Source organism: Chinchilla lanigera, unplaced genomic scaffold (genome assembly GCF_000276665.1).
Source record: "Chinchilla lanigera isolate Chin_1 unplaced genomic scaffold, ChiLan1.0 scaffold00054, whole genome shotgun sequence".
NCBI lineage: Eukaryota > Metazoa > Chordata > Mammalia > Rodentia > Chinchillidae > Chinchilla > Chinchilla lanigera.
The window spans coordinates 872,779-896,804 of NW_004955455.1; the positions used below are offsets into that span (position 1 = coordinate 872,779).

At 51.4% G+C, this 24,026-nt stretch overlaps 1 protein-coding gene across 2 annotated transcripts in view; it reads left to right on the forward strand.

The window, feature by feature from the left end:
* The window catches only part of Sez6l (seizure related 6 homolog (mouse)-like), a 176,648-nt gene that overhangs the window by 56,650 nt on the left and 95,972 nt on the right, over positions 1 to 24,026 (forward strand). Inside the window, exon 1 of one of the 2 annotated variants that reach the window (XM_013520286.1) lies at positions 6,978 to 7,133. The exons of the other annotated variant lie outside the window; for it this stretch is intronic. Coding sequence (XP_013375740.1) covers positions 7,004 to 7,133 — 130 coding nt within the window. The 5' untranslated portion in view covers positions 6,978 to 7,003. Of the gene's footprint in view, positions 1 to 6,977; positions 7,134 to 24,026 lie in introns of those variants that run through there. 2 annotated transcript variants of the gene reach the window in all.

Here is a 24,026-nt window from a genome sequence, read left to right on the forward strand (position 1 = left end):
GTTCCTGGCAGCTGAATTAAACTCTAACCGCTACATTCTCCATGGGGCTGTGAACCATGTTTATTGCTGCTGCCCTGCAAACAGCTGTCGAATGAGTGGCTGGAGAGAGCACTGTCTCAGGAGTCCCACAGGTCTGGGCTTAGATTCCTGCTCTGCCACCAATGTCTGTGTGGCCGTATAACCTCTCAGAGCCATCAATTCCTCGAGAGTAAAACCAGGCCAGTGACACCATGCTCAGGGGTTATTCTGAGGGTCTAATAACGTGGCATGTAGGAAGTGACTACAGACTTGGCTAAGAGCTGAATACATAGTAATTCTTGATATCATGATTGTGATTGATTGGTTCTGTCTCCCAGCTGTCACCCAGAGTACCCATGATGTGACGTACAAAACTACGACAGGTACTCTGAGGTGAGTGCAACAAATGCCTGCAGAGTGGCCTCCACCCTCCAAGAGGGGGCAGCTCAGTTGACAGGAAAAAATTTGCACAGATTCATGGAGAACTCACAGCGCCACTCAGTAAAAATGGGCTGCTAGCCAGGAAAGGGCCCTGACCTCTCCAGCATGGGTGGGGCAAAGTACAGACTCAAGTGCACAGATAAACTCACACACACACACACACACACACACACACACACCCCGGGAAGAGCGCAGGAACAGGGAGCCTGCGTCCTCTCCTCTGTTCCCTCCTCAGCAAGCACTTAGCAATCACCCAACACCACGGGTGACTGATGCAGGAGGGATTATCCACACTCACCTGCTTAGTCAGTGGATTAAATGAGCAACTGGGTGAACAATGGACTTCAGAAGAGAAACAAATGAGCCAGAATAGAAACGTGGGTGTTCTGGAGAGATCGGGAGACTGCGAGGAGAGCCGAGGGTCCAGCGGCAGGCTGGCAACCCCAGCCAGTGGGGCGCGTGTGGGTGGGAGAGAAAGTGGTGTCTGCCCCACACACCCCAGCCCTAGCCCCGGCATCTTCAATGTGGCAATGTGCCACGCCTCGCTCCACCGTGAACCAAGTATGTGCCAGCGTGGTGCTGGGTCAAGGGCACTGACGGAGAAGACACAGCCCTTGGTACCTCCTCACCCTGCCGAACCTCTCTCCTCTCTCCCATGAGGCCAGGATGTGCGACCTCCCTCCTCTCTGCTGCTGGGTGTGTGACTTCTCTCCCTCCCACTAGGGCTCATTATGTGATTTGCCCCCTCGGAAGCCCCTGTTGGCGTCTAATCCCCACTGTGAGCTACTGAGAGGCTGGAGATGTCCTCCACCTCTGGGGGCCGGAGCCAGACTACGAGACACCCTGATCCGCCCCCAGACTTGGCCAGAAAGGAGGCCATCTCTAGATGTGAACCCTCCGCCCTTGGACCTTCAGAACATTACGTCACAATCAGATTCTTTCTTTATAACTTCTCCACTTCGTGGATTTGTGTTAGCAACAGGAAGCCATCTAATGCACGTTCCCTGTCCCTCTCCCTCCTCTCAGCCTGCCACAAGGAGAGAGGAGGTGATGGCAGATCTGAGGTTGATGGCAGCCACTTTGAGCCGAGTGATTGCCAGTCATCTCCCTTAATGACCCCACTGACATGGGGAAGCAGGGACCATTTCAATGAAGAGATGGAGGCTCAGAGAGGTAAAGCAACTTCCCTGGGGTCCCACCAGCACTGGAACAAGAACCTGAGTATCCCTAAGGACAAAGTTTAGCCTCTCCATTCCTGTGCTTGTCTGCTCAGCTTTTTATTCTAAGGCAGCAAAGCTTGAAGTTTAAGGGGTGTCTGAGGACATTTGGGGGTTGAATGACTACGTCTACTGTCTGATTGTAGTGAAGGTTTCATGGGTATACGTATGTCAAAGCTTTTCAATTTATACTCTTTAAACATGTAGTTTATGATAAGCCAATTCATCCATAGAGCTATTTTTAAAAGCAATCAAAGCATGCTCCAGGCCACTTATTAAAGATGTAGACTCTTGGGCCCCACTTGCTGCTGGTAGAGACCCTGACCCTCGGGTCCGTGCGGAGTCTGCAATCTGTGGCTTCACAGATATCCTCCAGCAGAGTCTGCCTACGCCCCCCGACTGTGGAACCAGGGGTCCTTATCTGCAGCTGCTCCTCAGTGTCACTTGAGAGCTTTGAAAGGAACGCCAAAGCCTGATCTCATGCCAAATCTGTTCAGCGTCCCTCTGGGAGTGGGACCTGAAAGCAGGTGGCTTTTGGAGGGTTCCCCAGGTGATTCAAACCTGCAGTCAGGACTGAGAGCCCCTGCCAAGCTAAAGTGATTCTCATCTGGGTCGCAGAAAGCCAGGCACAAGTGCTGATCAGGAACGGCAAGCCAGGTGCTAGAGGAATTTCAGGAGAAAGCGAGGGCCCAGATGACTTGCCGAGTCCAGCCCTGCAGTTGTTCCTAAAGCACACAGCACCGGGCTGTGCGCTGATCTGTCAGGAAGACTTCAGCTGAGGTCGTGCTGGGGAACAGGTGAGCTCCGGCTGACCTCATGACCTGCAGGGCCAAGGATGACACAGAGCAGTAGAACCTGCTATTCCATAAAACCCGAGTCAGAGCTAGCCACTTCCTCTTTACTCCTGAGGAAACTGAGGCTGGAGAAAGGGACCCACTTGAGCCTTTGATCACATAAAAGAGAAGGGACAGAAAAGGACTTTTCCCTCAGCCAGGCTCCTGTGATTTTGCCAGCACACATGTGCAGTGGTCATTTAGTCATTCAACAAATACTTACTGACCACGAACCCAGAGCCAGGCCCAGGGCTAAGTACTGGGGTGAAAGCCGAGAACAAGACAGATGAGGTCGCTGCCTTGATGGCCCTTATGTTCTAATGAGATAAATCAGATCAATCAGATAATAACCATGGAGCATGCACTGTGGACAAGGAGTTAGAAGAAAATCAAGGAAATGATCATGGTGATTGACCAGAGGGACCAGATGAAGTCTCCCTGGGGAAGGAAATATAAGCACGGGCTGGAGAGATGGGGGAAGGGAGCCCCAGGGAGGACCAGGGATGGGAGTGGGAATGTTCCAGGGAAGAGAACGAGAAGTCCCTGAGGGAAGGAAGACCACGTTTGATGTACTCAAGGAGACAAAAGAAGACCAGCGCTGCGGGGTTGCAGTGCGCAGTGGACAGCATGGTTGTTGACAAAGCCAGCCGTGTGTGTGCAACAAGACAAACAGTGTGGGGCTTTGCAGGCCAGGTAGGAGTTCGATTTACCCTCAGCACAGTGGGCTGTGTGCATGCAGAGGTCTCGGTGGGCAGACCTGGAGGCCCGACTCGGAGGTGGACTTGGGGCCATGCTGGTTCTCCCTTCCCTCAGGGCAGCCTCAAAACCACGGCTCTGTGTCAGTCATCTCTGCCTGCCTCAGCCCAGGATCTGCAGCTCAGCGCGAGCAGAGCCCCTGGCCCCTTGCGATCCTTTCCGAGCCGGCTTTGCCAAAGCAGAGGTCACCCAGAAGCCAGTTTGTCATCTTTGTGATGGAGGGACAGGCACACGGAGAGAAGACCACCTACCACAGGTCCCCAGACAGCCCTCCCTGGGATGTGACAGGTCCAGGTTCCCATCTCTGCTCTGCTACCTACTTGCTCTATCACACTGAGCCTCAGTTTCCCTGGCTGTACGTGGCTCAGGGCGTCTCCTTGGGGCGTGGATAAGGAGACAAAAGCTGAGGCTTAACAGCGCCCGGCACCGCCTAAGCACTCACTGAGCCAGATCCCCTCTCCTTCTAGTTTCTGTGGGCGCAGGGCTCCAGGAAAATACCTGTCTCCCCACCTATGCAAAGAAGTGTCCAGACGAGCCGAACTCCGCCATCCTGCTGCAAACGGGCCGGCGTGGGTTCTGCCCTCAGCCTCGCCTTCCCGCCCGCATAGCCCTGCGCAGGCTCTGAGCCTTGGCCTCTTCCTCCGCGAAGTGAGGGTGGACACTGACCCAGTACTATCTGAGGGCCCACAGGTGAGCATGGGACACGCAACTCAGAGTCGCTCTGTGCCCGCAGCTGTCAGGTCAGACCGTGTCGCCCTGTGAGCCAGCGCCCGCCCTGGCTCATCTGCGATGCGTACAGAAACACAGGTCTTCCACCCAACACGCATGGACCGTTGTGTTCAGTAATAGATTGAACAAGCTTCTCCCTCACAGCCATGGGCCCCGGCCCCTGACTGTTTGCTTTCTAGAGAGAGTCCTCGGCCCTCCTTGGAGAATACTAACGCGGCTGTCTGAGCCCCAGCCGGCTCTGGTGGAGCCACGTGGCCTCAGCCCTGCAGAGGACTTACGGGTACCAGTGGGTCCCACGGGGCCTTCCCCATGTCCTGGTTCTCTCCTTCACGCCCGAGAACATAGGCATGCAGAGCCTTGGGGCTTCTCACACACCACCGGCACAGAGCGAAGTCCAGCGTGCCTATTTCGTATTTGAGGCTAGAAGTCAAGCACTTATATCAAGGCCACATACTTTTTGCCAATCCCTGAATCTCCAAGTTGGAGCTGAGTGTGCCACATCAAACACGTCTCCTGTCATTCCACATAGACAGTCACGTGTCACTTAACAACAGGGACAGTGTCTGAGAAATGTCCTTAGGCAATTTGGTCTCTAGCCCAAGGTCACACAGCACTCCCCTGAGCTGAAAGGGCTAGGACAGCGTTCAACGGTGGCACGCATAGACGGGGTCTGCGGTCTGCTGAAGTGATGCACGTTTACCCAGCGTTTTCTGCTTACCAGTCTCTGATCTAAGCATCAACACACATGACAAACAAGTGACCCCAAAAATATGAGAGGGGACCACTGCTGTGCCAGGGTTGGGGTGGGTAAGCGTGTTCCCTAGAAAGGTGGCCAGGCCCCTCCGAGAAAGAGCCATGTGAGCTGAGACCCGGCAGGGAGACCAAGCAGCTGAGAGGAGACATGGAGAGGAGGGTTCAGGGCGAGGGGAAGTGAGCGGCGAGGGCCAGCTGGCCGGGCCACTATGCTATGCCGGGAACAGAGCCAGGAGGACCAAGTTCTGATGCCAGGGTAGGAGTTTGAGCTCATGCTCAGCGTGACTGACTGGTGGGGAAGGGGGCACAGTCAGCCTCCTAGCACCCCAGGGGACCCCTCTCACCGCCTTGGGCCCACTGGGGTACCTGCATCCAAGATGGAGCCAGAAAGCTCCTCCTGAAACATCACACTGATCTCTGCTGCCGCTCAGGAGGTTCCCAGGACAGACAGGCTGGCCATGGTGGAACAAGAGGTAGGACAAGGGCAGAGGCCAGGCCACCCAGCATGTGCCGTCCTGTGTTCCCTCTATCTACACAGCGCTCGTGGCAAGCTCGCAGAGACAGCTCCTGCCCTCGTCTGTGCAGCCACAAGGGGAGCAGGGGTCTTGGGAACTGACTGCCCTGCTCCTCTGAGCCTGCTGTCCACGTCCCTGTCTTCCCTGCTGGCCTCTGTCCTCCACCGCTCCATGCCGTCTCTCTCTCCCACCTTCCTTCACCCTCTCCCGCCTTCCTTCCCCCTCCTCTTCCCTTCCTCTCCCTCCCCTTTCTTCCTCTCTCTTTTCTCCTCTCTTCTCTCCTTCTGCTTCCTTCCCCCTCTCCTTCTGCTCCCTCCCCTCCCCCTCTTCCTCGTCTTCATCCTCTCTCTCTCTCCCTCTTTTTCCTTTTTTATTCCCCCTTCCTCCCCCCTCTTCTTCCTCCTCTTCTCCTTCTCCCCCGCTCCTTTCCTCCCTCTCTCCTTTTTTCTCTCTCCCTCTCTCCCTCTCCCTGTCTCCCTCCCTTTTCAGCCAGATAACACCAAACCATTGAGAGTCCGGGGCCAGAGCACCCTAGTGATTTCGGGGTAGAGTTGGTTCATCACAACCTCTTGGACTTGATCCCAGCTCCACGCCTTCCTACTGGCTGACCTTATGCGAATGACGTAACCTCTCCGGTTTATTCATCTGCAAAACAGTATAATATGACTGCATAGGATTTTTCATAGCCTTTTGAAAATGCTGTTCAATGTTTAAAATGATATGTTTCAAGACATATATATGTGTATATATATCCATGAAACCATTACTGCAATCAAGATAATGAACATATTCATCACCTCAGAGAGTTTCCATGGCTTTTCTGTTAGTTTTCCTCTCAGCTCTCTCTACCAGGCTCTGCTCTCTGCCTCTACACATTCATTTACATTTTCTAGAAGCCTGTGGAATTTGGAGCACGTAGAATGAGCTCCATCTCGGGCCTGTTCTGTTCCACTCAATGCCTTGAGACCAGTGTACGCTGCCTTGAGTGTCGCTGCTCCATCGGCTCTTGCTGGTGGGCACCGTCCCATTGTGTGGCTAACAGCATGCACAGTCATCCACGGTGGACAGGGGGTTGTTTCCACTCGGGCTGGCAGGAAACATGGCGCTGCTGTGGACATTCCTAAACAAGTCTTTGGGTGGGTGAATGTTTCCATTTCTCTGAGATAAATACCAAGGAGTAGGATTTCTGGTAGATGTGTACTTAACTTTCAAGAAACTCAGTTTTCTAAAATAACTAGACCATTTTCCATTCCCCTGGATGGGTCTGAGAGCCCCCACTCACCCTCACCATTGCCGACACTTATTATTACCTACCTGCCTAACTTTAGCCACTTGGACAGGGGAGTCAGGGCATCTGCTTGAGTGATTAATTTGCGTTTTCCTAACGATGAATGATGTTGAGCAGTTTCATGGGTTCCTTTGCTCTATCCATGGATCTCTTCCATGCAGTCTCTTCAAATGTCTCATCTGCTTTGGGAAGTTGCTTGTTTTGTTATTGGTTTTGAGAATAGTCTCTATATTCTTGACACAAGTCTTTTATCAGATTTGAGAACCACAAATGCTTTATCCCATCCTGCGGCTGGTCTTTTCATTTTCTTAACAGTCTGTTTCAGAAAGCAGAAGTTCTCATTTTAATGAGGTTCATTTTATCCACTTTTTCCTTTTATGGGTGTTTTTCTCCTCGTAGGATGTGAGGATAATTCAGTGCCTGGCATGTCAGTGAGGGCTTGACAAACGGCAGATGCCACTGTTTTTACTATGGGAGGAAAAGCGCGCACACCATATGCGAGGTGGGGAGACAGCTGGCTGCGCCGAGGTCCTCTCCCGCTCTGGGCCTCAGTGTCTTCGTGTGTGCGGGGGGAGCTGTGAGGGTAAGTGATGGTCTGAGCTCTTCACCTTGGGTGGGTGAGAGTGCTCCTAGGGCAGAGGGAGGGGTGGGGACAGGAAGTCAGCCCCGCCTCCCTTCCAACCAGGCACCCTGCAGGGCAGTGCCTGTGGACCCTTGGAAGGGCGGAAGTGGATGGCAGCGGGGACTTCTCGCCCCAGGACCTCACCGCTTCCCTAAACTGCGTCATGTCGGGGTTTTACAGGGGGGGATAGGGAAGCCCGGAGACACGTGATTAAGAAACAACAGAGCCGGTATTCGAACCCAGGTCTGTGTGATGGCAAAGTCGTCCACGCTCCACCCAGGTTGGACCCAAAAGAAGGGAAATAATGGGGCAGGAAGGGAGAGGGGAGCTTACGCCAAAGAAATGTTCCCTCTGAAAGTCACAGTGCATTCCCTCCCCAGCAGCTGTGAGGAAAAAATAGAGTGGGTTAGAATTAGCAGATCTGGGTTTGGGCTGGGTTTTTTTCTCTTTTTTTCCCTTTTTAATTTATAGCTCGGTTGGTTGATGTGCTCGCTGGGAAGCTGGTGCTCACTGGCTCGGCAGCAAGGTCAGTGACTGCCCAGCACGGCTTCCTCCTCCGCGGAGGTCGCTGGGATCCTCTTCCTGCTGGCATCTCTGCACAGCTGGTCCTTACGCCGGTATCTACAGGTTCCGAGAGTTGGGGACACCAAACGTTGGCTTCACGGCCACAGTTGGCCCCTGATATTCATTTCCTCAAACATTTCGAGAATTACCTGCTATTTTCTAAGCACCAGAGAAATGATATTATATAAGATTCAGCCCTTCTACCGGCCGGGGATATAGCTCAGCGGCACAGCACTTGCCTGGCAAGCTGTAAGTTGTGAGTTCGATTCCTAGTACAAAAAAAAAAAAAGGGAATCACTTCCCAAAGATTCAGCCCTTGTCCTCAGGCTGGACAGGAGACAGTCCCACATACACACGATTACAGGACAGTGTGCCGGAAACTGCAGTAGCAGTAGCAGGAGAAGGGGCAGACTGAGCCTGGGGTGGAGCATCGAAGAAGGTTTCCTAGAGGGGGTGATATTTAAGATGGGTTTTGAAGGCTGAGGAGGTGTTCAACAGGGCAAAGATAACCCCCAGGCCTGATCCTAAAGGGTGTTCAGTGAATATTAAGATCCTCCTCTGTTTCCTAGAGTTGTCTTAGATGTTGTTCTTGTGAGTCTCCCCAGGTGCTGTGCTTGCTGAGGCAGGAGTGGTTCCTTTGCCTTCTCTGCCAGCCCCTATAGCAGCAAACCCAGGACCTGGACACAGAGCTGACTCCTGTCACCTTGGTGCTGCCGGCATCGGAGGCGGGGTGTTTCTTTGTGGCAGGAGGGTAGAGGGGGCCACATCCTGTGTGCCGCTGGGAATCTAATAGCCTTTCTAGTCTCCACTCTCTAGAGATGGTGCTGCTTCCCCTCCATAAAGCTGCCTAAATTATTGGTCTGACAGCCTGGGAAGAGGTCCTGGGACATCAGCGGCCCCTCCAGGCATCCGTGCAGCCTCAGCCCTGCCCTCCAGGGTGGGTCTTGCCCCGCCTTGGACAGCTCAGTCCACTGCTCATCTCCAGTGCACCCAGTGCATCCCCAGCCACCACGGCCAGGCAGGCTGATGTGGAAAGGCATCTGATTTGCCCGTGCCATGAAACCAGCCCCATGCCAGGCATGGCGAGGCATGCCTATAATCCCGGTGCCCTGGGAAGCTGAGGCAGGAGGATTGCAAGTTCAAGCCTAACCTGGGTAACTTACAGCCTGCCTCAAAACAGGGATAAAGCTCAATTCCATCCTCAGTACTGGGGGAAGAGACCCTGCTTGAAGCCCCTAATGACTTGGGGAGTTCGAAGGCAGACTGGTTGTGTGAAGTGCATCTTGGGAGAGTTGGGGCTTCCGGGATGCTAGGCCTTCCAGAGGAGAAAGGAAAGGAGCTGACCCTGCAATGGCTTGAGAACTTGAGGACCTTCCAGTGCCAAATGCTGTGTGGCTCTCAGCCAGGGTCTTCCACGCCCACACTCTCCAAAGCAGACCACATTGTATTTCTTATTCCGTGAAAGCATGTGCTCGGCAGATCTGTCTGGGAAAGGACACATGTCCAGGGTAGGGAATGCGAATGGGAGATGGCTGAATTTTGTGAGCCCATGAATTTCATTTATTCCAATCATGACATTTATTTTCAAGGGACTCCCTCAAAAAAGGTAATATACAAGAGACCACCATTACTGAGCTTGGCACCCCCTGACCCTTGTTGTCCTTGAAAGGAGTGATGGGCTGGGTGCGGTGGTGCATGCCTGCAATCCCAGCACTCTGGGAGGCTGAGGCAGGGAGATGGCAAGTTGAAGACCAGCCTGGGCAGCTTCGTGAGCTCCTGTCTCAAAATGTAAAAACTTACAAAGGGGAGGGAAGGGAAGGGAGGGAGAGAGGGAAAAAGAAAGGAAAGAAGGAAGGAAGGAAGAAAGGAAGGAAGAGAAGGAGGGAGGGAAGGAGGAAGAGAAAGGGGTGGCTGAACAGGTAGCTGAGGAGAGGCTACAGGTTTTGAAAACCCTACAGGGAATTCTCTGCTTAGCAAAACAAGCCAAATCTGCCAACTCAAAGGTCAGGGTTTCCCAGCTTAAAATCCATCTGTGCCTCTGGCAGTTTGAGCTCTTAACTCGGCCTCCAGGGCTCAGCTTGGTGTGGCCACTGCCTGGCTGGCTGCCAGCCCTCTGCCTCCCGGTCATGCAGAAGTCTGCGCGGTCAGCACCCAGTCCACCAGCCCCTTGCACTCCCAGAATCTTCCCTCCACTGACTTCTCCTGCTCCTCGTTGCCTCCTCTGGCCCCCTCAGGGCTCCACCCTCCCAGAAACTACCACAGACCTTCAGGAGGGGCTGCTTGGTGAGGGCCCCCTAGTAGCAGGACCTGGGTTCAAATCTAGGCTCAACCACTTAACTGGAGGCATGACCTCACCTCTCAGGGCCTCGGCTTCCCCGTGTGTCAAAAAAGTATAAGGGAGGTTCTCCTTCTGTGGTAGCCAGGAGAGCCAGGTGGAATTATCAGGGTAAGGGGCCTTCATACTGACTGACTTCTGGGACAGCTTCCGTCAACAATAGCCATGTCTTCCCCACCTCTTCACTCTTTTTCATGGTACTGGCCATTGGACCCAAGGCCTTTACACTGAGCTACACCCCCAGCCCTTTCCATTTTTATTTTAAGACAGAGTCTTGGGAGGTTGCCCAGACTGGCCCTGAACTTGTGATCCTCCTGCCTCAGCCACTCAGTAGCTGAGATTACAAGCCTGTACCATTCTACTCTGGCCTCATTTCTTTCTCTACAGTCTGTTTCCACTGATCTTCTCCATGGGGTGCAGGGAGGTCTTCAGGTCCCCACCCCTCAGAATCTGTGGCAATACCAAAGGCCCAGGAGACTTCCAGTAAATATTTGCATGGAGTCCAATGTCAGAGTTGAGACATTCTGGGGCTGGGTAAACCTAGGTGCATTATTTCACCTCCCTGGGCCTCAGCTTGCTTATCTGTACCATGGGCATCATAAAGGTCCTTCTCTGGTGGGGTCAGAGAGGGTTGAAATGAGCTCATGTGTGTAAGGTGCTTGGCACAGAGCAGACACGTGTTACTTTTATTACTTGATTATGAAAACCAGAGAACTGGGTGATTTCTTCCTTTGCCAGTGCAGCTTGAAAGATGAAATAGTGTACAAGGCTTAGAAGGACAGAAGGTGGGGCTATCAGTGATGACTCAGAGTGAGCACTGAGATGCCCGGTCACCTGCACCCACCCCTCCCATCCCAGGGCCCCCAGCCTGTCACTGTGGAGAATAATGATTTGAGATTTTATTTTTCTAATCAGCGGAGTGCAGGCGTGCTATTTCACACGCCGACTGTTTAAGTGTATACCTAGTTACAGCTGACTGCCTCGGATGATTGGTTGAGGGGGTGAGTTCCCGTTTGTCCCCAATCAATCTGGAAGCTGAAAAGCAGACAGAATATTCATTTTCCACCATCAGGCCTGCAGCCCAGGATTGTTTGTGATGGAGGGACTGCTGGGCCCGAGTTTCCCAGGGGAAGGTGGAAGAGGCAGATGCCTTCCTGGCACCCAGGGCAGGGGATGGACAGAAGGGGAGTGCTGGCGGCATGTGTCCCATTACCAGATGGGAGGATGAACGTTGGTCAGAGAGGCAGCCGGGGCTCAGGGCAGAGGGGCAGCTCTGGACCCGTGCATTGACCTCAAGGTCACGTCCTAGACAGGGATGCAGGCTGGCTTTTCCTGAGCACCACTGTGAGAAGCACTCGGGAAGGGATGCCCTGGAAGACGATCAAGAGCTAAAAGTGGAGCTGGGGATTTAGCTCAGCGGCACAGCGCCTGCCTGGCAAGCACAAGATCATGAGTTCAATTCCTGGTACCGGGAAAAAACCAAAGACCTAAAAAAAGAAAAAAAAGAAGAGCTAAAAGTGCACTCTCCCAATGGCAAGCGAAGAGATGGCCCTCTGAGGAGATGGTGATCATTCAATCCCTCCTCCATCTACCTCAAAACTGTTGATTAGCACCTTGCGTGAGCCATGCGTCGCTCTGATCCTTTGCCAGTGCCAAACAGGACTAAGACGCACCTCTGGCTTCCCAGGAGGCAGCTGCCTGAGAGGCAGGAGGAGCAGGCACACAAGCAACCTCATTAACAGCAGTAACAATAATAACCAGACCAGGAATGCCTGCTGCTGACCAGGCACTGACCACGGCCGGGCTTCCTCACCCACGCTTGATGCAACAGGTCCTATTTTTTCCCTGGTTTGCAGGTGGCCATCCTGAGGCACGGGAAGATTTAGTCACTTGATTGAGACTCACATAGTTAGAAAGGAGCCAAGGTTCATAGCAGTTCCTTCTGACCCAAACCCCTGCCAGTGGCTCCCGGGTGGCTCCGCCTCTTAAAATAACTGGGACAGCCAGTGTCCAAGGCTGGGTTGGAACCACGGAAAGTGTAGTAGTGCTTCATGCCACCAGGTGGGCATGAGATGGGCGGGTCCTTGGCCATAATTTTGACCCCTTCACCCCCAGCACACACCTTAGGGTTTGCACATAGTAGGTGATCAGCACACACTTGCTGGTTGACCAAGTTCTTTTGAAGCCTTTCTGAGCACCACTGGGTGAGTTTCTGTCCCTTTCTCTCTCTCTCTATTTCTCTCCTTTTTATTTTTTGAGACAGGATCTCACTTTGTAGTGCAGCCTGGCATTGACCTCACTATGCATCCCAGGGTGACCCCCAACTCTTAGAGATCCTCCTACCTCAGCCTCCCAAGTGCTGGAATTACAGGCGTGCACCACCACATCCAGCTTGTCCCTTCCTCTTAAGGTCATTTACAAAGTACCATGTTATGCACTCGGTCCATAAGAGGGACAGTAAGAGCTCAACTTTGTGCAGGAGGAAACTGAGGCCAGTGAGCAATGGAATCCAGACCTACACCCAGGTGCGCAGGGCTCTGAGGCCCATGTGCTTCCTCTCCACCTTGGGGTCTCCTCAAGCACTGGTTCAGGTCAGGATCCCAGGCCCCAGACTCTGACCCCAAGCCTTCCTCACACCCATAGGTCAATGGAGCCCACAGAGCTATCCCAGCCTCTGCAGCATGGGATAGCTGCGGGCTTCTGACTCCCAGAACACCTGTGCACTTTCCACATGGGCAGAATGCAGGCCGGACCTGCTGCCGCACCCTGGAGCAGCTGCATGCACACTCAAGTAAAGTAGGCGCTCACTGTTCTTTGCTGTTGCTCCTGACAGCCCTCCCTTGACTAAGGTCACTTTTGGCTTAGTTTGGTGGGGAGGGCAGTCCCAGGGACTGGGGCTACTTGAGCTGCAAAGAGCTTTTAAATTGTGAGATTCTTTCACTGTTCACTAGTGCCTCCTGGGTGCTCTTCTCCCAAGGTGCTATCTCTTGTCTCTTCCCTCCCATTGCATCTCACCTAGAGCTGGGCACGTAATAGATGCACAAGAAACACAGCTGCTGACTCCTAAGCCTTTGCTCAAGCTATGCTCTCTGCCTGGAACGCTCTTTCCTACCTTGTGTTTGACTCCTGTTTGCAGAGGCTCAAACCAAAGGACCCCAACCCCTTGCTCCTTAATGGCAGGGAAATCCCATTCATCAGGCACCTCTTACATTCAGGAGCCAGGTGGACATGGCTGGTCCTGGAAAGAGGACCCAGCACCCAGGCTGAGGTGACACAGACTCAACCCTGCTTCCTGCCAGTTCCATCTCTCCGAGCCTCCATCAAAGGAGAATGGCAGCCGTACATACCTGCCTTGGAAGGAGGGAGGATGCGAAGGTAATTAAGCAAAAGCATCTGTTCCCGTTGATGCCTGGCAAATAGAAGGTAGTGAATTAAAAATGAAGGTGCTCCGCTTGAGGTCATTGGAATACAAACATATGCTACCACTTATTGAGCTACTACTGCACTGTGGGCATCGGGCTAAGAGTTCTATGTGCATCACTCCTTCAGCATTCATTGAATGCTTACTGTATACCGGGCACTGTTCTTGGCACTTAGACTTAGTCAAAGGAGAATGTAAGTTTCAAATCATCCTCCAGGAGCTCATATTCTCGTTAGGACAGGCAGTTGGTGGAAAAAAAAAAAAAAAAAACAAACCTATAAGTCCTATGGAATTGGAAGGTGTCAGGTGCTGAGGGGAAAACACACAGCATGTTAAGAATGGGAGCAGACAATTGGGTGGCCAGGGAAGGCACGGGAAGATGGCGACATCGGCCTTCATGTCGCCAGCACCAAGGATTCTGCCAAAAGCAGCAAGAGGAGCAGATGTCCTATGGCAGAAGTCCCTGCGTCCGGGTGAGGGGGTGAGCTGGGTGGACACGTCAGCTAGAGGTGCCCATTCGAGAGATGGTGACACTGAGGCTCGGCGAGGTTAAAGTCACACAGCAGGGTTGCAGAGCTGATGACAGCCTTGACTGGTTGGAAGTCCAAGCAAACTGTCAGACCTTTTGATGACCGGACGTTGGTCCCCGGTAACAGATAGCAGAGGAGGCACTTCGGATGTGGCGCTGACCTCTGTCTCGTGTCCTCCGAGAGACCCGGCGTGGATGGAAAGGCAAATGTCACCTTCTCCTCCGGGTTCGGCTGCTCCGCATTGGGAAGCGAGTCTCAGAACATCTGCTAAACCAGGCCCCGGCCTGTTAAACCGCCGCCGAAAACGCATTGTTGCCTCCTTCAATACATAGCAATTACACAGCGTGTTTTGCTCATTAGCAGGAAATTGACACGGAGGCAATCCTGCTTTTGAAATTACCACTAATCTCACTGCACCTGCTTGGGAAGAAGGCAGGAGGAAAAAAATAAAGTTGGTAATAACCATTTCATGATATTTTAAAAACAAACACTTCTAGAACTCCTTTAAAAATAGCTTCTGGGCTCCCAGGCTCCCGTCTTATTGGAAGAGGAGTCCTTTGCTCATGCTTTGAGCCACTGTTCCTCTCCGCCAGTGTCAATAAGTCTGAGTGTCACGTGTGCTGAGGCTCAGAGGGGAGCCGGAGGACAAGGCCGGCTTCCCTGAGCTACTAGAAGTGAGACGCCGGGACTGAGGCTGCCTTGAGGGGCTTGGTGACTGCTGCTGAGGACTGTCACACCTAAGAGGCTTGGGGACAGCTGACTGCTGGGGTGGGGGACAGACGCCTGCACAGCTGTCTGCAGACCCAGAGAGAGGGTCACTTAGCCAAATCAACTGACTCTCCCTGAAGCTGGCATTCGGCTTCATCTGCCCACGCTTGCTGCTAGGGCCACAGTGCCCTGCTCCCAGCTTCTGTCTCGGGACACGGGACCCCTTGCTATCACTACAGTCAGTAGGTGCTCAGCAAACACATCCTAGGGAGCCTGCTGGGCTGCTTCCTGAGAATTGCTTCCTTCACTGATACTCTTCAGGCCCTGGGCTCTGTCTCCTTCTGTAAGAAGCAGCCTGCCCTGGGGTCAAGCCCCTCTCTGGTTGAGTGAACTTGGGCAAACTTCTGCACCTCTCTGAATCTTGGCTTTCTGGTTTGGAAAATCGGAGAATATATAAGTACGTCTTAGGTTTGTTCACTTGGCTCCTTGGTGAGCGGCGGAAAGTGCTTGAGAAAGTGATTCCAGAACAGTGACCATCATTCTGGAGCAGAGGAGGCAGTGGTGGGTGGAGCCTTACATGAGCGGGGAAGTTCTCCAGGTTCCCTGAAAGGCGTCTGCAGCCCCAGAACGTAATGCAGTGACGGGCACATTGTCACTTTTGGTAAAGACTTGCAAAATGAGTCATCTCCCTCATCTAGAAAGATACTGAGGGAGCATCTACCCTTGCCAAGTGCTGGATTCAGCAGGGATTAAACTCACAGCCCTGTCCTCCCCGGAGTCGATGTTCCAGGGTGCCACACAGGAAGTGGCTTAAAACTTCCGGAAGAAATCCGAAATCTAGGCTTCATTCTGTGTTCTAGCTTCCAGCAGCCACCAGAACTCCTTGGCATTTCAGCTTGGCACTGCAGCTCTCCAGTCTCTGCCAGTCTCACGTGGCCTTCCCTCTGGCTCTGGGACCAACCTTCCCCTTTAAAAAGAAATAAGGACACTCATCACTGGGTCAGGGCCCAGTTCTCAGCTTGATCACATCTGTCTCAAAGATCCAATTTCCCAAAGGGTCACATCCCTAGGTACAGGGGTTAAAATCTGAGTATATCTTTTTTGGGGATAGGAGACCATTTGACGTACCACAAAGGGATACAAGTAAACAAACATGTATGGGATATGTCAGAAGGCAGCACTGCCATGAGGAAAGTTAAGCAGGGTTTAGAGAGATTTCAAGTGATGGTTGAGCAGCAATGTCTTCTATCTGGAGACGACACTGAGGGGGGAGACCTGAATAGATGACAGCACAAGCCCCACAGTGAAACACAGAAAGAATGTCCAGGTTGAAAAAAAAGAGCAGGTGCAAAGGTCCTGAGGCCGGGCCATGCTTTGCATGTGAGTAAGTGATGGGAGGAAAAAGATGGAGTGGGGAAATCCTCTTAAACAGGCTTTGGCCTCTGTCTCAGTCACTTTCTCATTGCTGAAACCCAATACCCAACAGCCACAATTTAAAGGAGGAGAGATTTATCTTGTCTCACTGTTTCAGACATTTTAGCTCAAGTGCAGAAATAGCATGGTGGAAGCGGCCGGGGCAGAGAAAACTACTCATGTTGTGGTAGCCAGGAAGCAGAGAGAAGGCAGGAGCCCAAAGGGGAGATAGATGAGGTACTCCCTTCCCGGTCACACCCCAGTCCCCTGCCTCTGCTGACCAGCCTCCACCCCGACGGTGCGTTCAGCTGTACACCGATAATGCACTAACCATCCTGAGTACAGCTCCCTATACTCCACGCACCTTTTCACACCCCTAGCCTGATCCACGCATCTTTGGGGATGCTCCAGACCCAAACTCTAAGGGCCTCTGAAGAGCAGCCATCAAGCTGTAAGACCCTGAGGGGAAGCCGCTGGAGGGCGTGGGCAGAGTGACCTCGCAGAGCCTTAGGAGATCACGCTCGCAGATGCAGGGAGAACAGGCTGTAGAGGCCCCGGGTGGAAGCAGAGCTACTCACAGAAGAGGAAGTTCACCTCTGAAGCTCAGATGTTTTGATCTGGTGATTTGATTTAACCCATTCTACTCCCAGAGAAGCAGCATCAGCCAGGTGGCAGATCACACAAGTGGTAGGTGTGTCGATGCTGTGAGCTTTACCAAATGTCGAGCCTGCTTAAAAAGCCCCAGAGTGTTGGAAAATTACAGCAGCCTTTGATGAGAATAAATTTAAATCTTATTTGCTGCCTGAGCACCTTGTGGTAGCAAGTCCTAACCACTGGGATACAGAATTGAGGAACGCAGGCTCCTGCACTCAAAGGACTTGGGAGGAGAGAGAAGGGTGCTCTGCACACGCAAGGCCATGGTGAGCTCAAGGTCAGGCAGGCATTGGTGCCCCAGAGCATCTGGGAGGCCTTCCTGGGGGAGGTGGCATCTGAGCTGGCTCCTGAGGATGACTAGGATGTGACAAGAGGAATTGAGGTGTGCGGCTGCCTGGTCTTGGAGGAGGATCCTCCCAGAACGATCCAGTTGCCAAACTCCAATTTGTCTCAAGGGCAGCTGAAACCAAGGGAATGTTAAGAGTAGAGTCGGCTGGCCCCTGTCATTCCTCCCTTCCCAAGTGCCTGCTGTGGACAGGGAGCTAAACTGGGCACATGGATGAGATGTCCTGATCCCTGTGGTGGGAGCTGACTGGTGGGATCCCAGCCTGACATGAAGCCGTGTTTGCAAGTGAGAAGGCCTTGAGTGCCAGGACAAGGAGTGTGTGCTTACTCCTCCAGGACATGGGGAACCATGGAGGGTGCTGGAGGGGAATGACGTGCTTGGAGCTGGAGAGAGATCATCATCGGGGCAGCCTGGATGAAGGAGCCCTGAGGCAAGGAGGGAGGTTTGCATCTGGGGCAGGACCCACAGGCCCCTGCCTGTGCCAGGCTCCCTGGTCCTCCTGCCCCTGTGTGAGGGGAGGGAAGGGATGGAATGTCAGGGGAGGGAGAACTGTCTATGGGTCTGGGAAGAGATGAAGGGTTTCCATGGCAACCTTTGCTTGCTTGTAGCCAAGGTAGCTATGCAAATTCCCCGGCAACATTCCTGTGGACCTTGAAACCTGCATCTCAGGCAGCTGAGAGCCTGGTTTGAGGATAGGATGTGGTGGCAGCAAAGGGGAGAGGAAGGGGAGGGACTGGGAACAAAGCAGTGTTTTTTGGAAAGGGGGTGCAGGCCCCCAGACAACCTTGAACCTCTCCACATCCTTTCTCCAGACTCCTCCCATCTCCTCACAAGCCTACCCTTCCCCCATTGGCAGGCATCCTACACCATCTGGGAAATGGGCTTCCCTGGTGGAACCTCTGTCAGGCCTATTGTGACAACCTGCAGAATCTCTGGCCTAGTGCCCCACACAATGCCTGGCCCAGCATGGTGGTTATTGTTCTCTTTGGCACTGTAACTAAATCATGACCTTGAGACAGTCACCTTCCCGCTCTTCCATCCTTCTCCTCCATTTCTCCATCCTTCTGTCCCCTGTGGAGATGCTGGCCCCATTCTTAAGCCCCACAGGCTCCTCACCCTGGTTATTACTGTTGCTCTTGTTGCTATCACTGTTGATGTTGTTACTGCTATTGTTATAATCCCTGCTACAGAGAGGAAAGCCCTATAAATATTCCACTTTGAGACTATGAAGCTGTCAGAGTGAAGTGGACAAGTCAGTATGACTTTCCTTCCCCTTTTGAAGATATAGGAAAAAGCGTTAATGGAAATTAAGCACTGCGTTATCCATATGTCAAGACAGGATTGCTTCTGGGCAGTGATACTTGCTAGACCAATTAATCCTTCCATATATACTTGTCTCAGTCTTACTAATTGACCCAAATCTCTTGAGTTCTCATTCCAGATCTGGGCTGGAAGCCCATTTCTATCCTATATGGCCCGAAATATAATGAAGAGTCCCTAGTTCACACCCTTGTTAGACATAGTCCTTCCTTCCTTTAGGAAAATGTGCGCATCCAAGCCAGGTTTTCCTCACATGTCACCCAGGTGACCTCCCCAGGTCACCTAGCCCTGACCCTAGCCAGGCTGACTGTGGGGTCCATAGAGAGCACTCACGGGGGCGGTGGGGGGAGAGGTCAGAGAGGGGAGGGAAGGAAGCTGCGGGAGGAGAGAAGCATGTTTGTCTCCCGAGCCCTATGCACCACTGTTCTGGAGAGTTACTGATTATATTGCTCTTACTATAGCCATGATTATAAGCCCTGTCCTGTTAAGGTAGAAACATACCCGCTGTCTTCTCTCAGTAGAAAACCTATTTTTTCCTGCCCTGGCTCCAGATTTTCTGTCTTTTATTTGCCAATGCCCAGAAGAAGAAAACGTAATATTTCTAAGGTACAAGGATACCAGACACAGTTTCTAACCTGCTAGCATTCCTCCTTACAACAGTGTCAATTAATCCTGCTACCTTTCTCCTGGGCTGTTGTCATTAGTTGAATTAAATTAAGTAATATTTACTGAGGACTTAGAACCATGCCTGGTTTTGTTTATTGCCTAAAACTGACTCTCTCATGGGTAGGGACTCTGAGCATTGCTGTGGCTCCTCCTAATTAGGATTATTAATAACCTCCTTATTAGCAGAGTACTCTGGAATTTCCAAATCATTTTCCAATGCACTTTCTCATGACACTGTCTGGGTCTCAATTTTCCCATCAGACAAATGGGGGTGATGAAGTGAAGCCAGTGAGATCCTGGGAGGTCACCCTGTGACACTCTGTCAGACTGCTGTGCAAACTCCAGAAGGCTTTGCAAAAACCAGCTGTGTGTCATGTCGTTTCTGCCTGAAGTTGAGAGACAGAGACAGCTTTGTCTTATCTGTAGCGAGACCTCAGCCCCTCATCCCATTCTGAGATAACTCCCATTGTGTCCCTTTTGCCCACACCAGTTCCAAGTAAAGGAGGAGCATCTTAGGGTGGCGAGATCCACATTACATCATTACTGAAATAGCTAAGCACAGACTTGGGCTTCACTGAACCAGGTTCAACTTGGAGCTCTGTTGTCTCCTCCAGTAGGTCACTTCTTCTCTGCACCACCTTGTTTGCAAACAGGGTCTTTGCAAATGCAGCCAGTTGAAATGTAGTCACACTGGATGAGGGAGGGACCTAAAGCCAGTGACTGATGTCCTCAGGTGAAGATATGGGAAAACACACTCAGGAAAGAACCCCGTGTGACTATGGAGTGACACAGGTGCAAGCTGAGGGACGTCAAGGCCACCAGGAGCCAGGAGCTGGAAGAGGCAGAGAAGGATCTTCCACTGACCCTTCAGAGAGGCTGGAGCCCTGCTAATGCCTTGAATCTAGACTTCTGGCCTCCAGACTTGCAAGAGAATATTTCCAACCACCCAGTTGGTGGTAATTTGTTACAGCAGCCCTAGGACACTAATCCACCCTCGCTAGGCCTTAGTTTTCTATAAAATGGGAACAGCATAGTAGAAGTCTTATGCTTGGCTTGGAAGCTTTTGTGAGATGATCCACACAAAACTCTTAAAAAGGTGCAGAGCACACATGGTCAAGCAGGACCTGGGCTCAATGAATGTCTGCCACCGATGTCCCTGCCTATTCTGCCAGCCTCAGGAGTGTCCAGACAGTTACCTGACTCTGGTCAGTTGCCCAGAGCCCTGTGGCTGCCTCTAGCACAGAGCGCCATCCTAAAGAGTCCACTGCATGTTTGAGGGATTGCAGGACAAGGGCAAGAGATGGCTACAACTCCTGCACCGAGACACTTGTGGTCACCCACAGAAGGACCTGCTGGGTGCCAGGCACTTTGTACATGCTGTGTTAAATGCTCAGAGCAGCCTTCAGGGCCAACATCACCTTGCTACCTCCCTAAGCAGCAGTGTCCTTGTCTTAGTTACTTCATCGCTGCTGGGACAAAATACTTGACACCTACAAGTTAAAAAGGAGGAAAGGTTTTATTTTAGCTCACAGCTTGTAGAGGTTTCAGTCCATAGTTGACCGGCTCCAAGACAGGACAGCATGGCAGAGAGGCATCACAGAGGCAAAATCGTCCATGGCAAGGTAGGCAGGAGCCAGCCATCAGTGAGCCTTCCTTTCCCTTTTATTCCATTCAGGCTGCAAGCCTATTGGTTGGCATCACCCACACCCAGACTGGTTCTTCCCATTATCTTCTCGCAAAACTATGTTAAACTAGTCAGTGGGTTAATGTAGGTATCACACACCCTTAATCCATATTCACACACCCTAAATCCAGCCACCTCCAAAAACCCCCACTTGTGAGCATACGAGACTTTAGGGAGTATCCAGATACAAGCCATAATAGTCCTTATCTGCAAAATAGGAACAGTGACATTCTTACTTCAAAAAAACTGATGACGGGGCTGGGGATTTAGCTCAGCTGCACAGTGCCTGCCTGGCAAGCACGAGGTCATGAGTTCAATTCCTGGTACTGGAAAAAAACAAACAAAAAAAAACTTATGAGGATAACTAAGGAAACATAAGACCTTGTGCAGTACTGCTGGTATTTTCTAATTATCTCTTTTGCACAACTGAGAAAGAGGTAAAATCACTAGTCCCAGGTTGCACAGCCATGAAGCCCCTCACCCAGAATTGAAGGGAGGATTCAAATTTTAACCTCAGACGTCTCAGATTCTGTCTCAGGACGAGGCCATTTGCCTCCTGTTCCAGCAAGGACACAGGATGCTTGAATTGGAGATGACCTTCCATCTCTGGTAAGTTAGGAGGGTATTGATAAAACCCTGGCCCCGTTTTACATGATGTCAGTGATCAAGTACAAAGGGAATGTGATAATGAAGTCAAGAGGCCCACGGAGTGTTTTTCACCGCAAGCTGGGCACAAGGAGCTGCTGAGTAAGTTGGCCTCTGCAAGGGATGATAAACCTGCCAATGCCACTTGCCTTTCTTAAGCAGCACTGCGTCCCCCACCCCCACCTGCGGGTGCTCTAGGCCCTGGAGAGATGAGTCAGCATTGCACTCAGATCCCATCTTCTTAGCTCAGGGCTGCTGGGTACATCCTTTCTTAGGAGCCAAGTGTCTGCCTAGAGTCAGTGCCCTGTGGAGAGGGGCAGATATTTCCAACACTGCTCTGTGGTGCTGGTGGAGTTGAAAATCTCACCCCAGGACCAGGCAGATTCATAGCCCCTGAGCTGGGTGGGAGAGAGGGGAGATCAGTTTATAATCAGAAGAGACAAAGGTTAGGCCTGTGGTCCTGCGGCAGGAAGTGGAGATCTGCAGTCCACTTCCCTCACTCACCTCCCCGTGCCTGATGCCTTTCGATGACCCACCCCCCACACACACCCATCCCAACCACTGGGCCAGCACAAGGTCAAGGCTAATCGGCCCCAGCAGCTGTCCGTGGGAACGTACATAGCACTGAACCAGAATCTGCATGTTAGTAAGATCCCCAGGTGCCTCGTGTAAACATTCAAACTTCAACAGCACAAGGCTAGAGAGTAAGAAGAAGGAGGAGGTCAGGGAGAAAAGAATGCAGCAAGGCAGTAAGTTCCTTTGCGAGTAAGTTCTGCACTTAGTTTTGGTCCATATCTGAAGGTCATGCTCCTCTTGAGAACCATGAAAGACGTTTTTCCAGAACCATTCCTGCTATAGTTTGCCGTAGTTTGTTGAATGTCTCCCAAGGTCCCCAGGCGATACTATTGGGAGGTGGCGTGACTCTTAAGGGGTGGGGCCTAGTGGGAGGTGTTCAGGTGATGGGGGTGTGCCTCCGAAGGGGATTGTGGGACGCAGTCTCTTCCTCTCTCTCTCTCTCTCTCTCTCTCTCTCTCTCTCTCTCTTTGGCTTCCTGGCTGAGGAAGTGTGCAGTTTTGCCCCCTCTGGGCTCCCTGCCATTGCCATCTAGTGCACCCTCCAGAGGCCCAAAGCAATATAGGTCCACCTGACCTCGGACTGGGCCCCCAAGACTCTGAGCCTAAATAAAACCTTTATCTCTATTGTCTCGGGTAGTTATAGTGATGAAGAGCTGACTAACATAATCTCTGACCCCCAAATATCTGAACACTTGCAGACAACTTTCTTGAAAGGTAATAATGCTAACAGACAGTCTCTGAGTTCCCGCCTCTGGGTGAGCACTGTGCTAACATCTTAGGAAACAGTGTCTCATTTCATCCTAACACCGACTTGGAGGGGTGGGTGTTATTATTCTCTTCTATTTTCTGGATTTGTAATCTAAGACAGTGTGGCTGGCCCAGAGTCACACAGCACATGAATTGCAAACTGGGCCTTGAACCAGCTCTCCGAGCTGATGGGACCCTCTTGGTCCTCCAGGCAGCTCGTCCTATCTGCTGAGAGAAGAGCCCAGCATGGCCTTCGCCTCCAGTTCTCTGATTCTGTGCAAAATGCACCTGCTCACCTTCTTCTTACGGCATCAGTTGCTGCTGTTGCTACTGATGCTCCATTTAAGGACCCCAAGGCCCTCTTCAGACTATTCCTCCTACTTCTTCATCTATTTGCATTAAAAATGCCAGAAGAAAATATACCAGGCCCCTTGGCTTCATTTTCAAATCCAGAGCAAGTGACTTATTGCTTTTACATAATAGGTTCCCAGAAAATATATGTGGAATTTGGTTTATTTATGAAGTGCAATTATTATTTAGTTCATTATCATTAGTTCATTATTACTTAGTTGAGCTGCATAGCTGAATTTAGTTTATTGCACATTCTCAATGGGGGCAATATTGCCCCCGCGGGGACAGAAGCGGGTTCTTGGGTTCCTGTGTAAGCATAAAGTACAGACCTATAAACAGTACGTAAATAGAAATAGGGCATATATGCAACATTAAGTTTTCATGGAAAAATGATCTAAAAGAGCTCCTGGGATGGGTGATAAGGCAAAAAAGAAAAAAGATTTGATAAGCATAGGTTGATAATATAATTCATTCAAAGTTATAATTTTTAAAATGTGGACCCTAAGCACAAATAGAGTACATAATTAAATAACTTCTCATGGATGAAGCCCAAATGGAAAGCTCATGGGAAATATTCATCCTTCATAGAGGTCAAGTAAATGCACCTGAGGGGCCACATTATGCTGGCTAAATTAGCTTAAATGCTTAAACCAATAACACGCAGTGCTGGCAAGGTTATTGTAACATTGGTAAGCCTAGTTGTTTTGTAATTTGAAAGAACCCTTAGGAAAACAACATGAAATTCTGTTCAGTAGAGCTGCAAACTTCTTTTTTTTTTTTTCTATTTTTTATTTTAAAGAATAAAAGAAGGATAACATAATAATAGGGGGGACTTAGCAAATTACAGACAAAATGGTAGGAAATTATCAATGGTTATCATTTTACATATTATTGT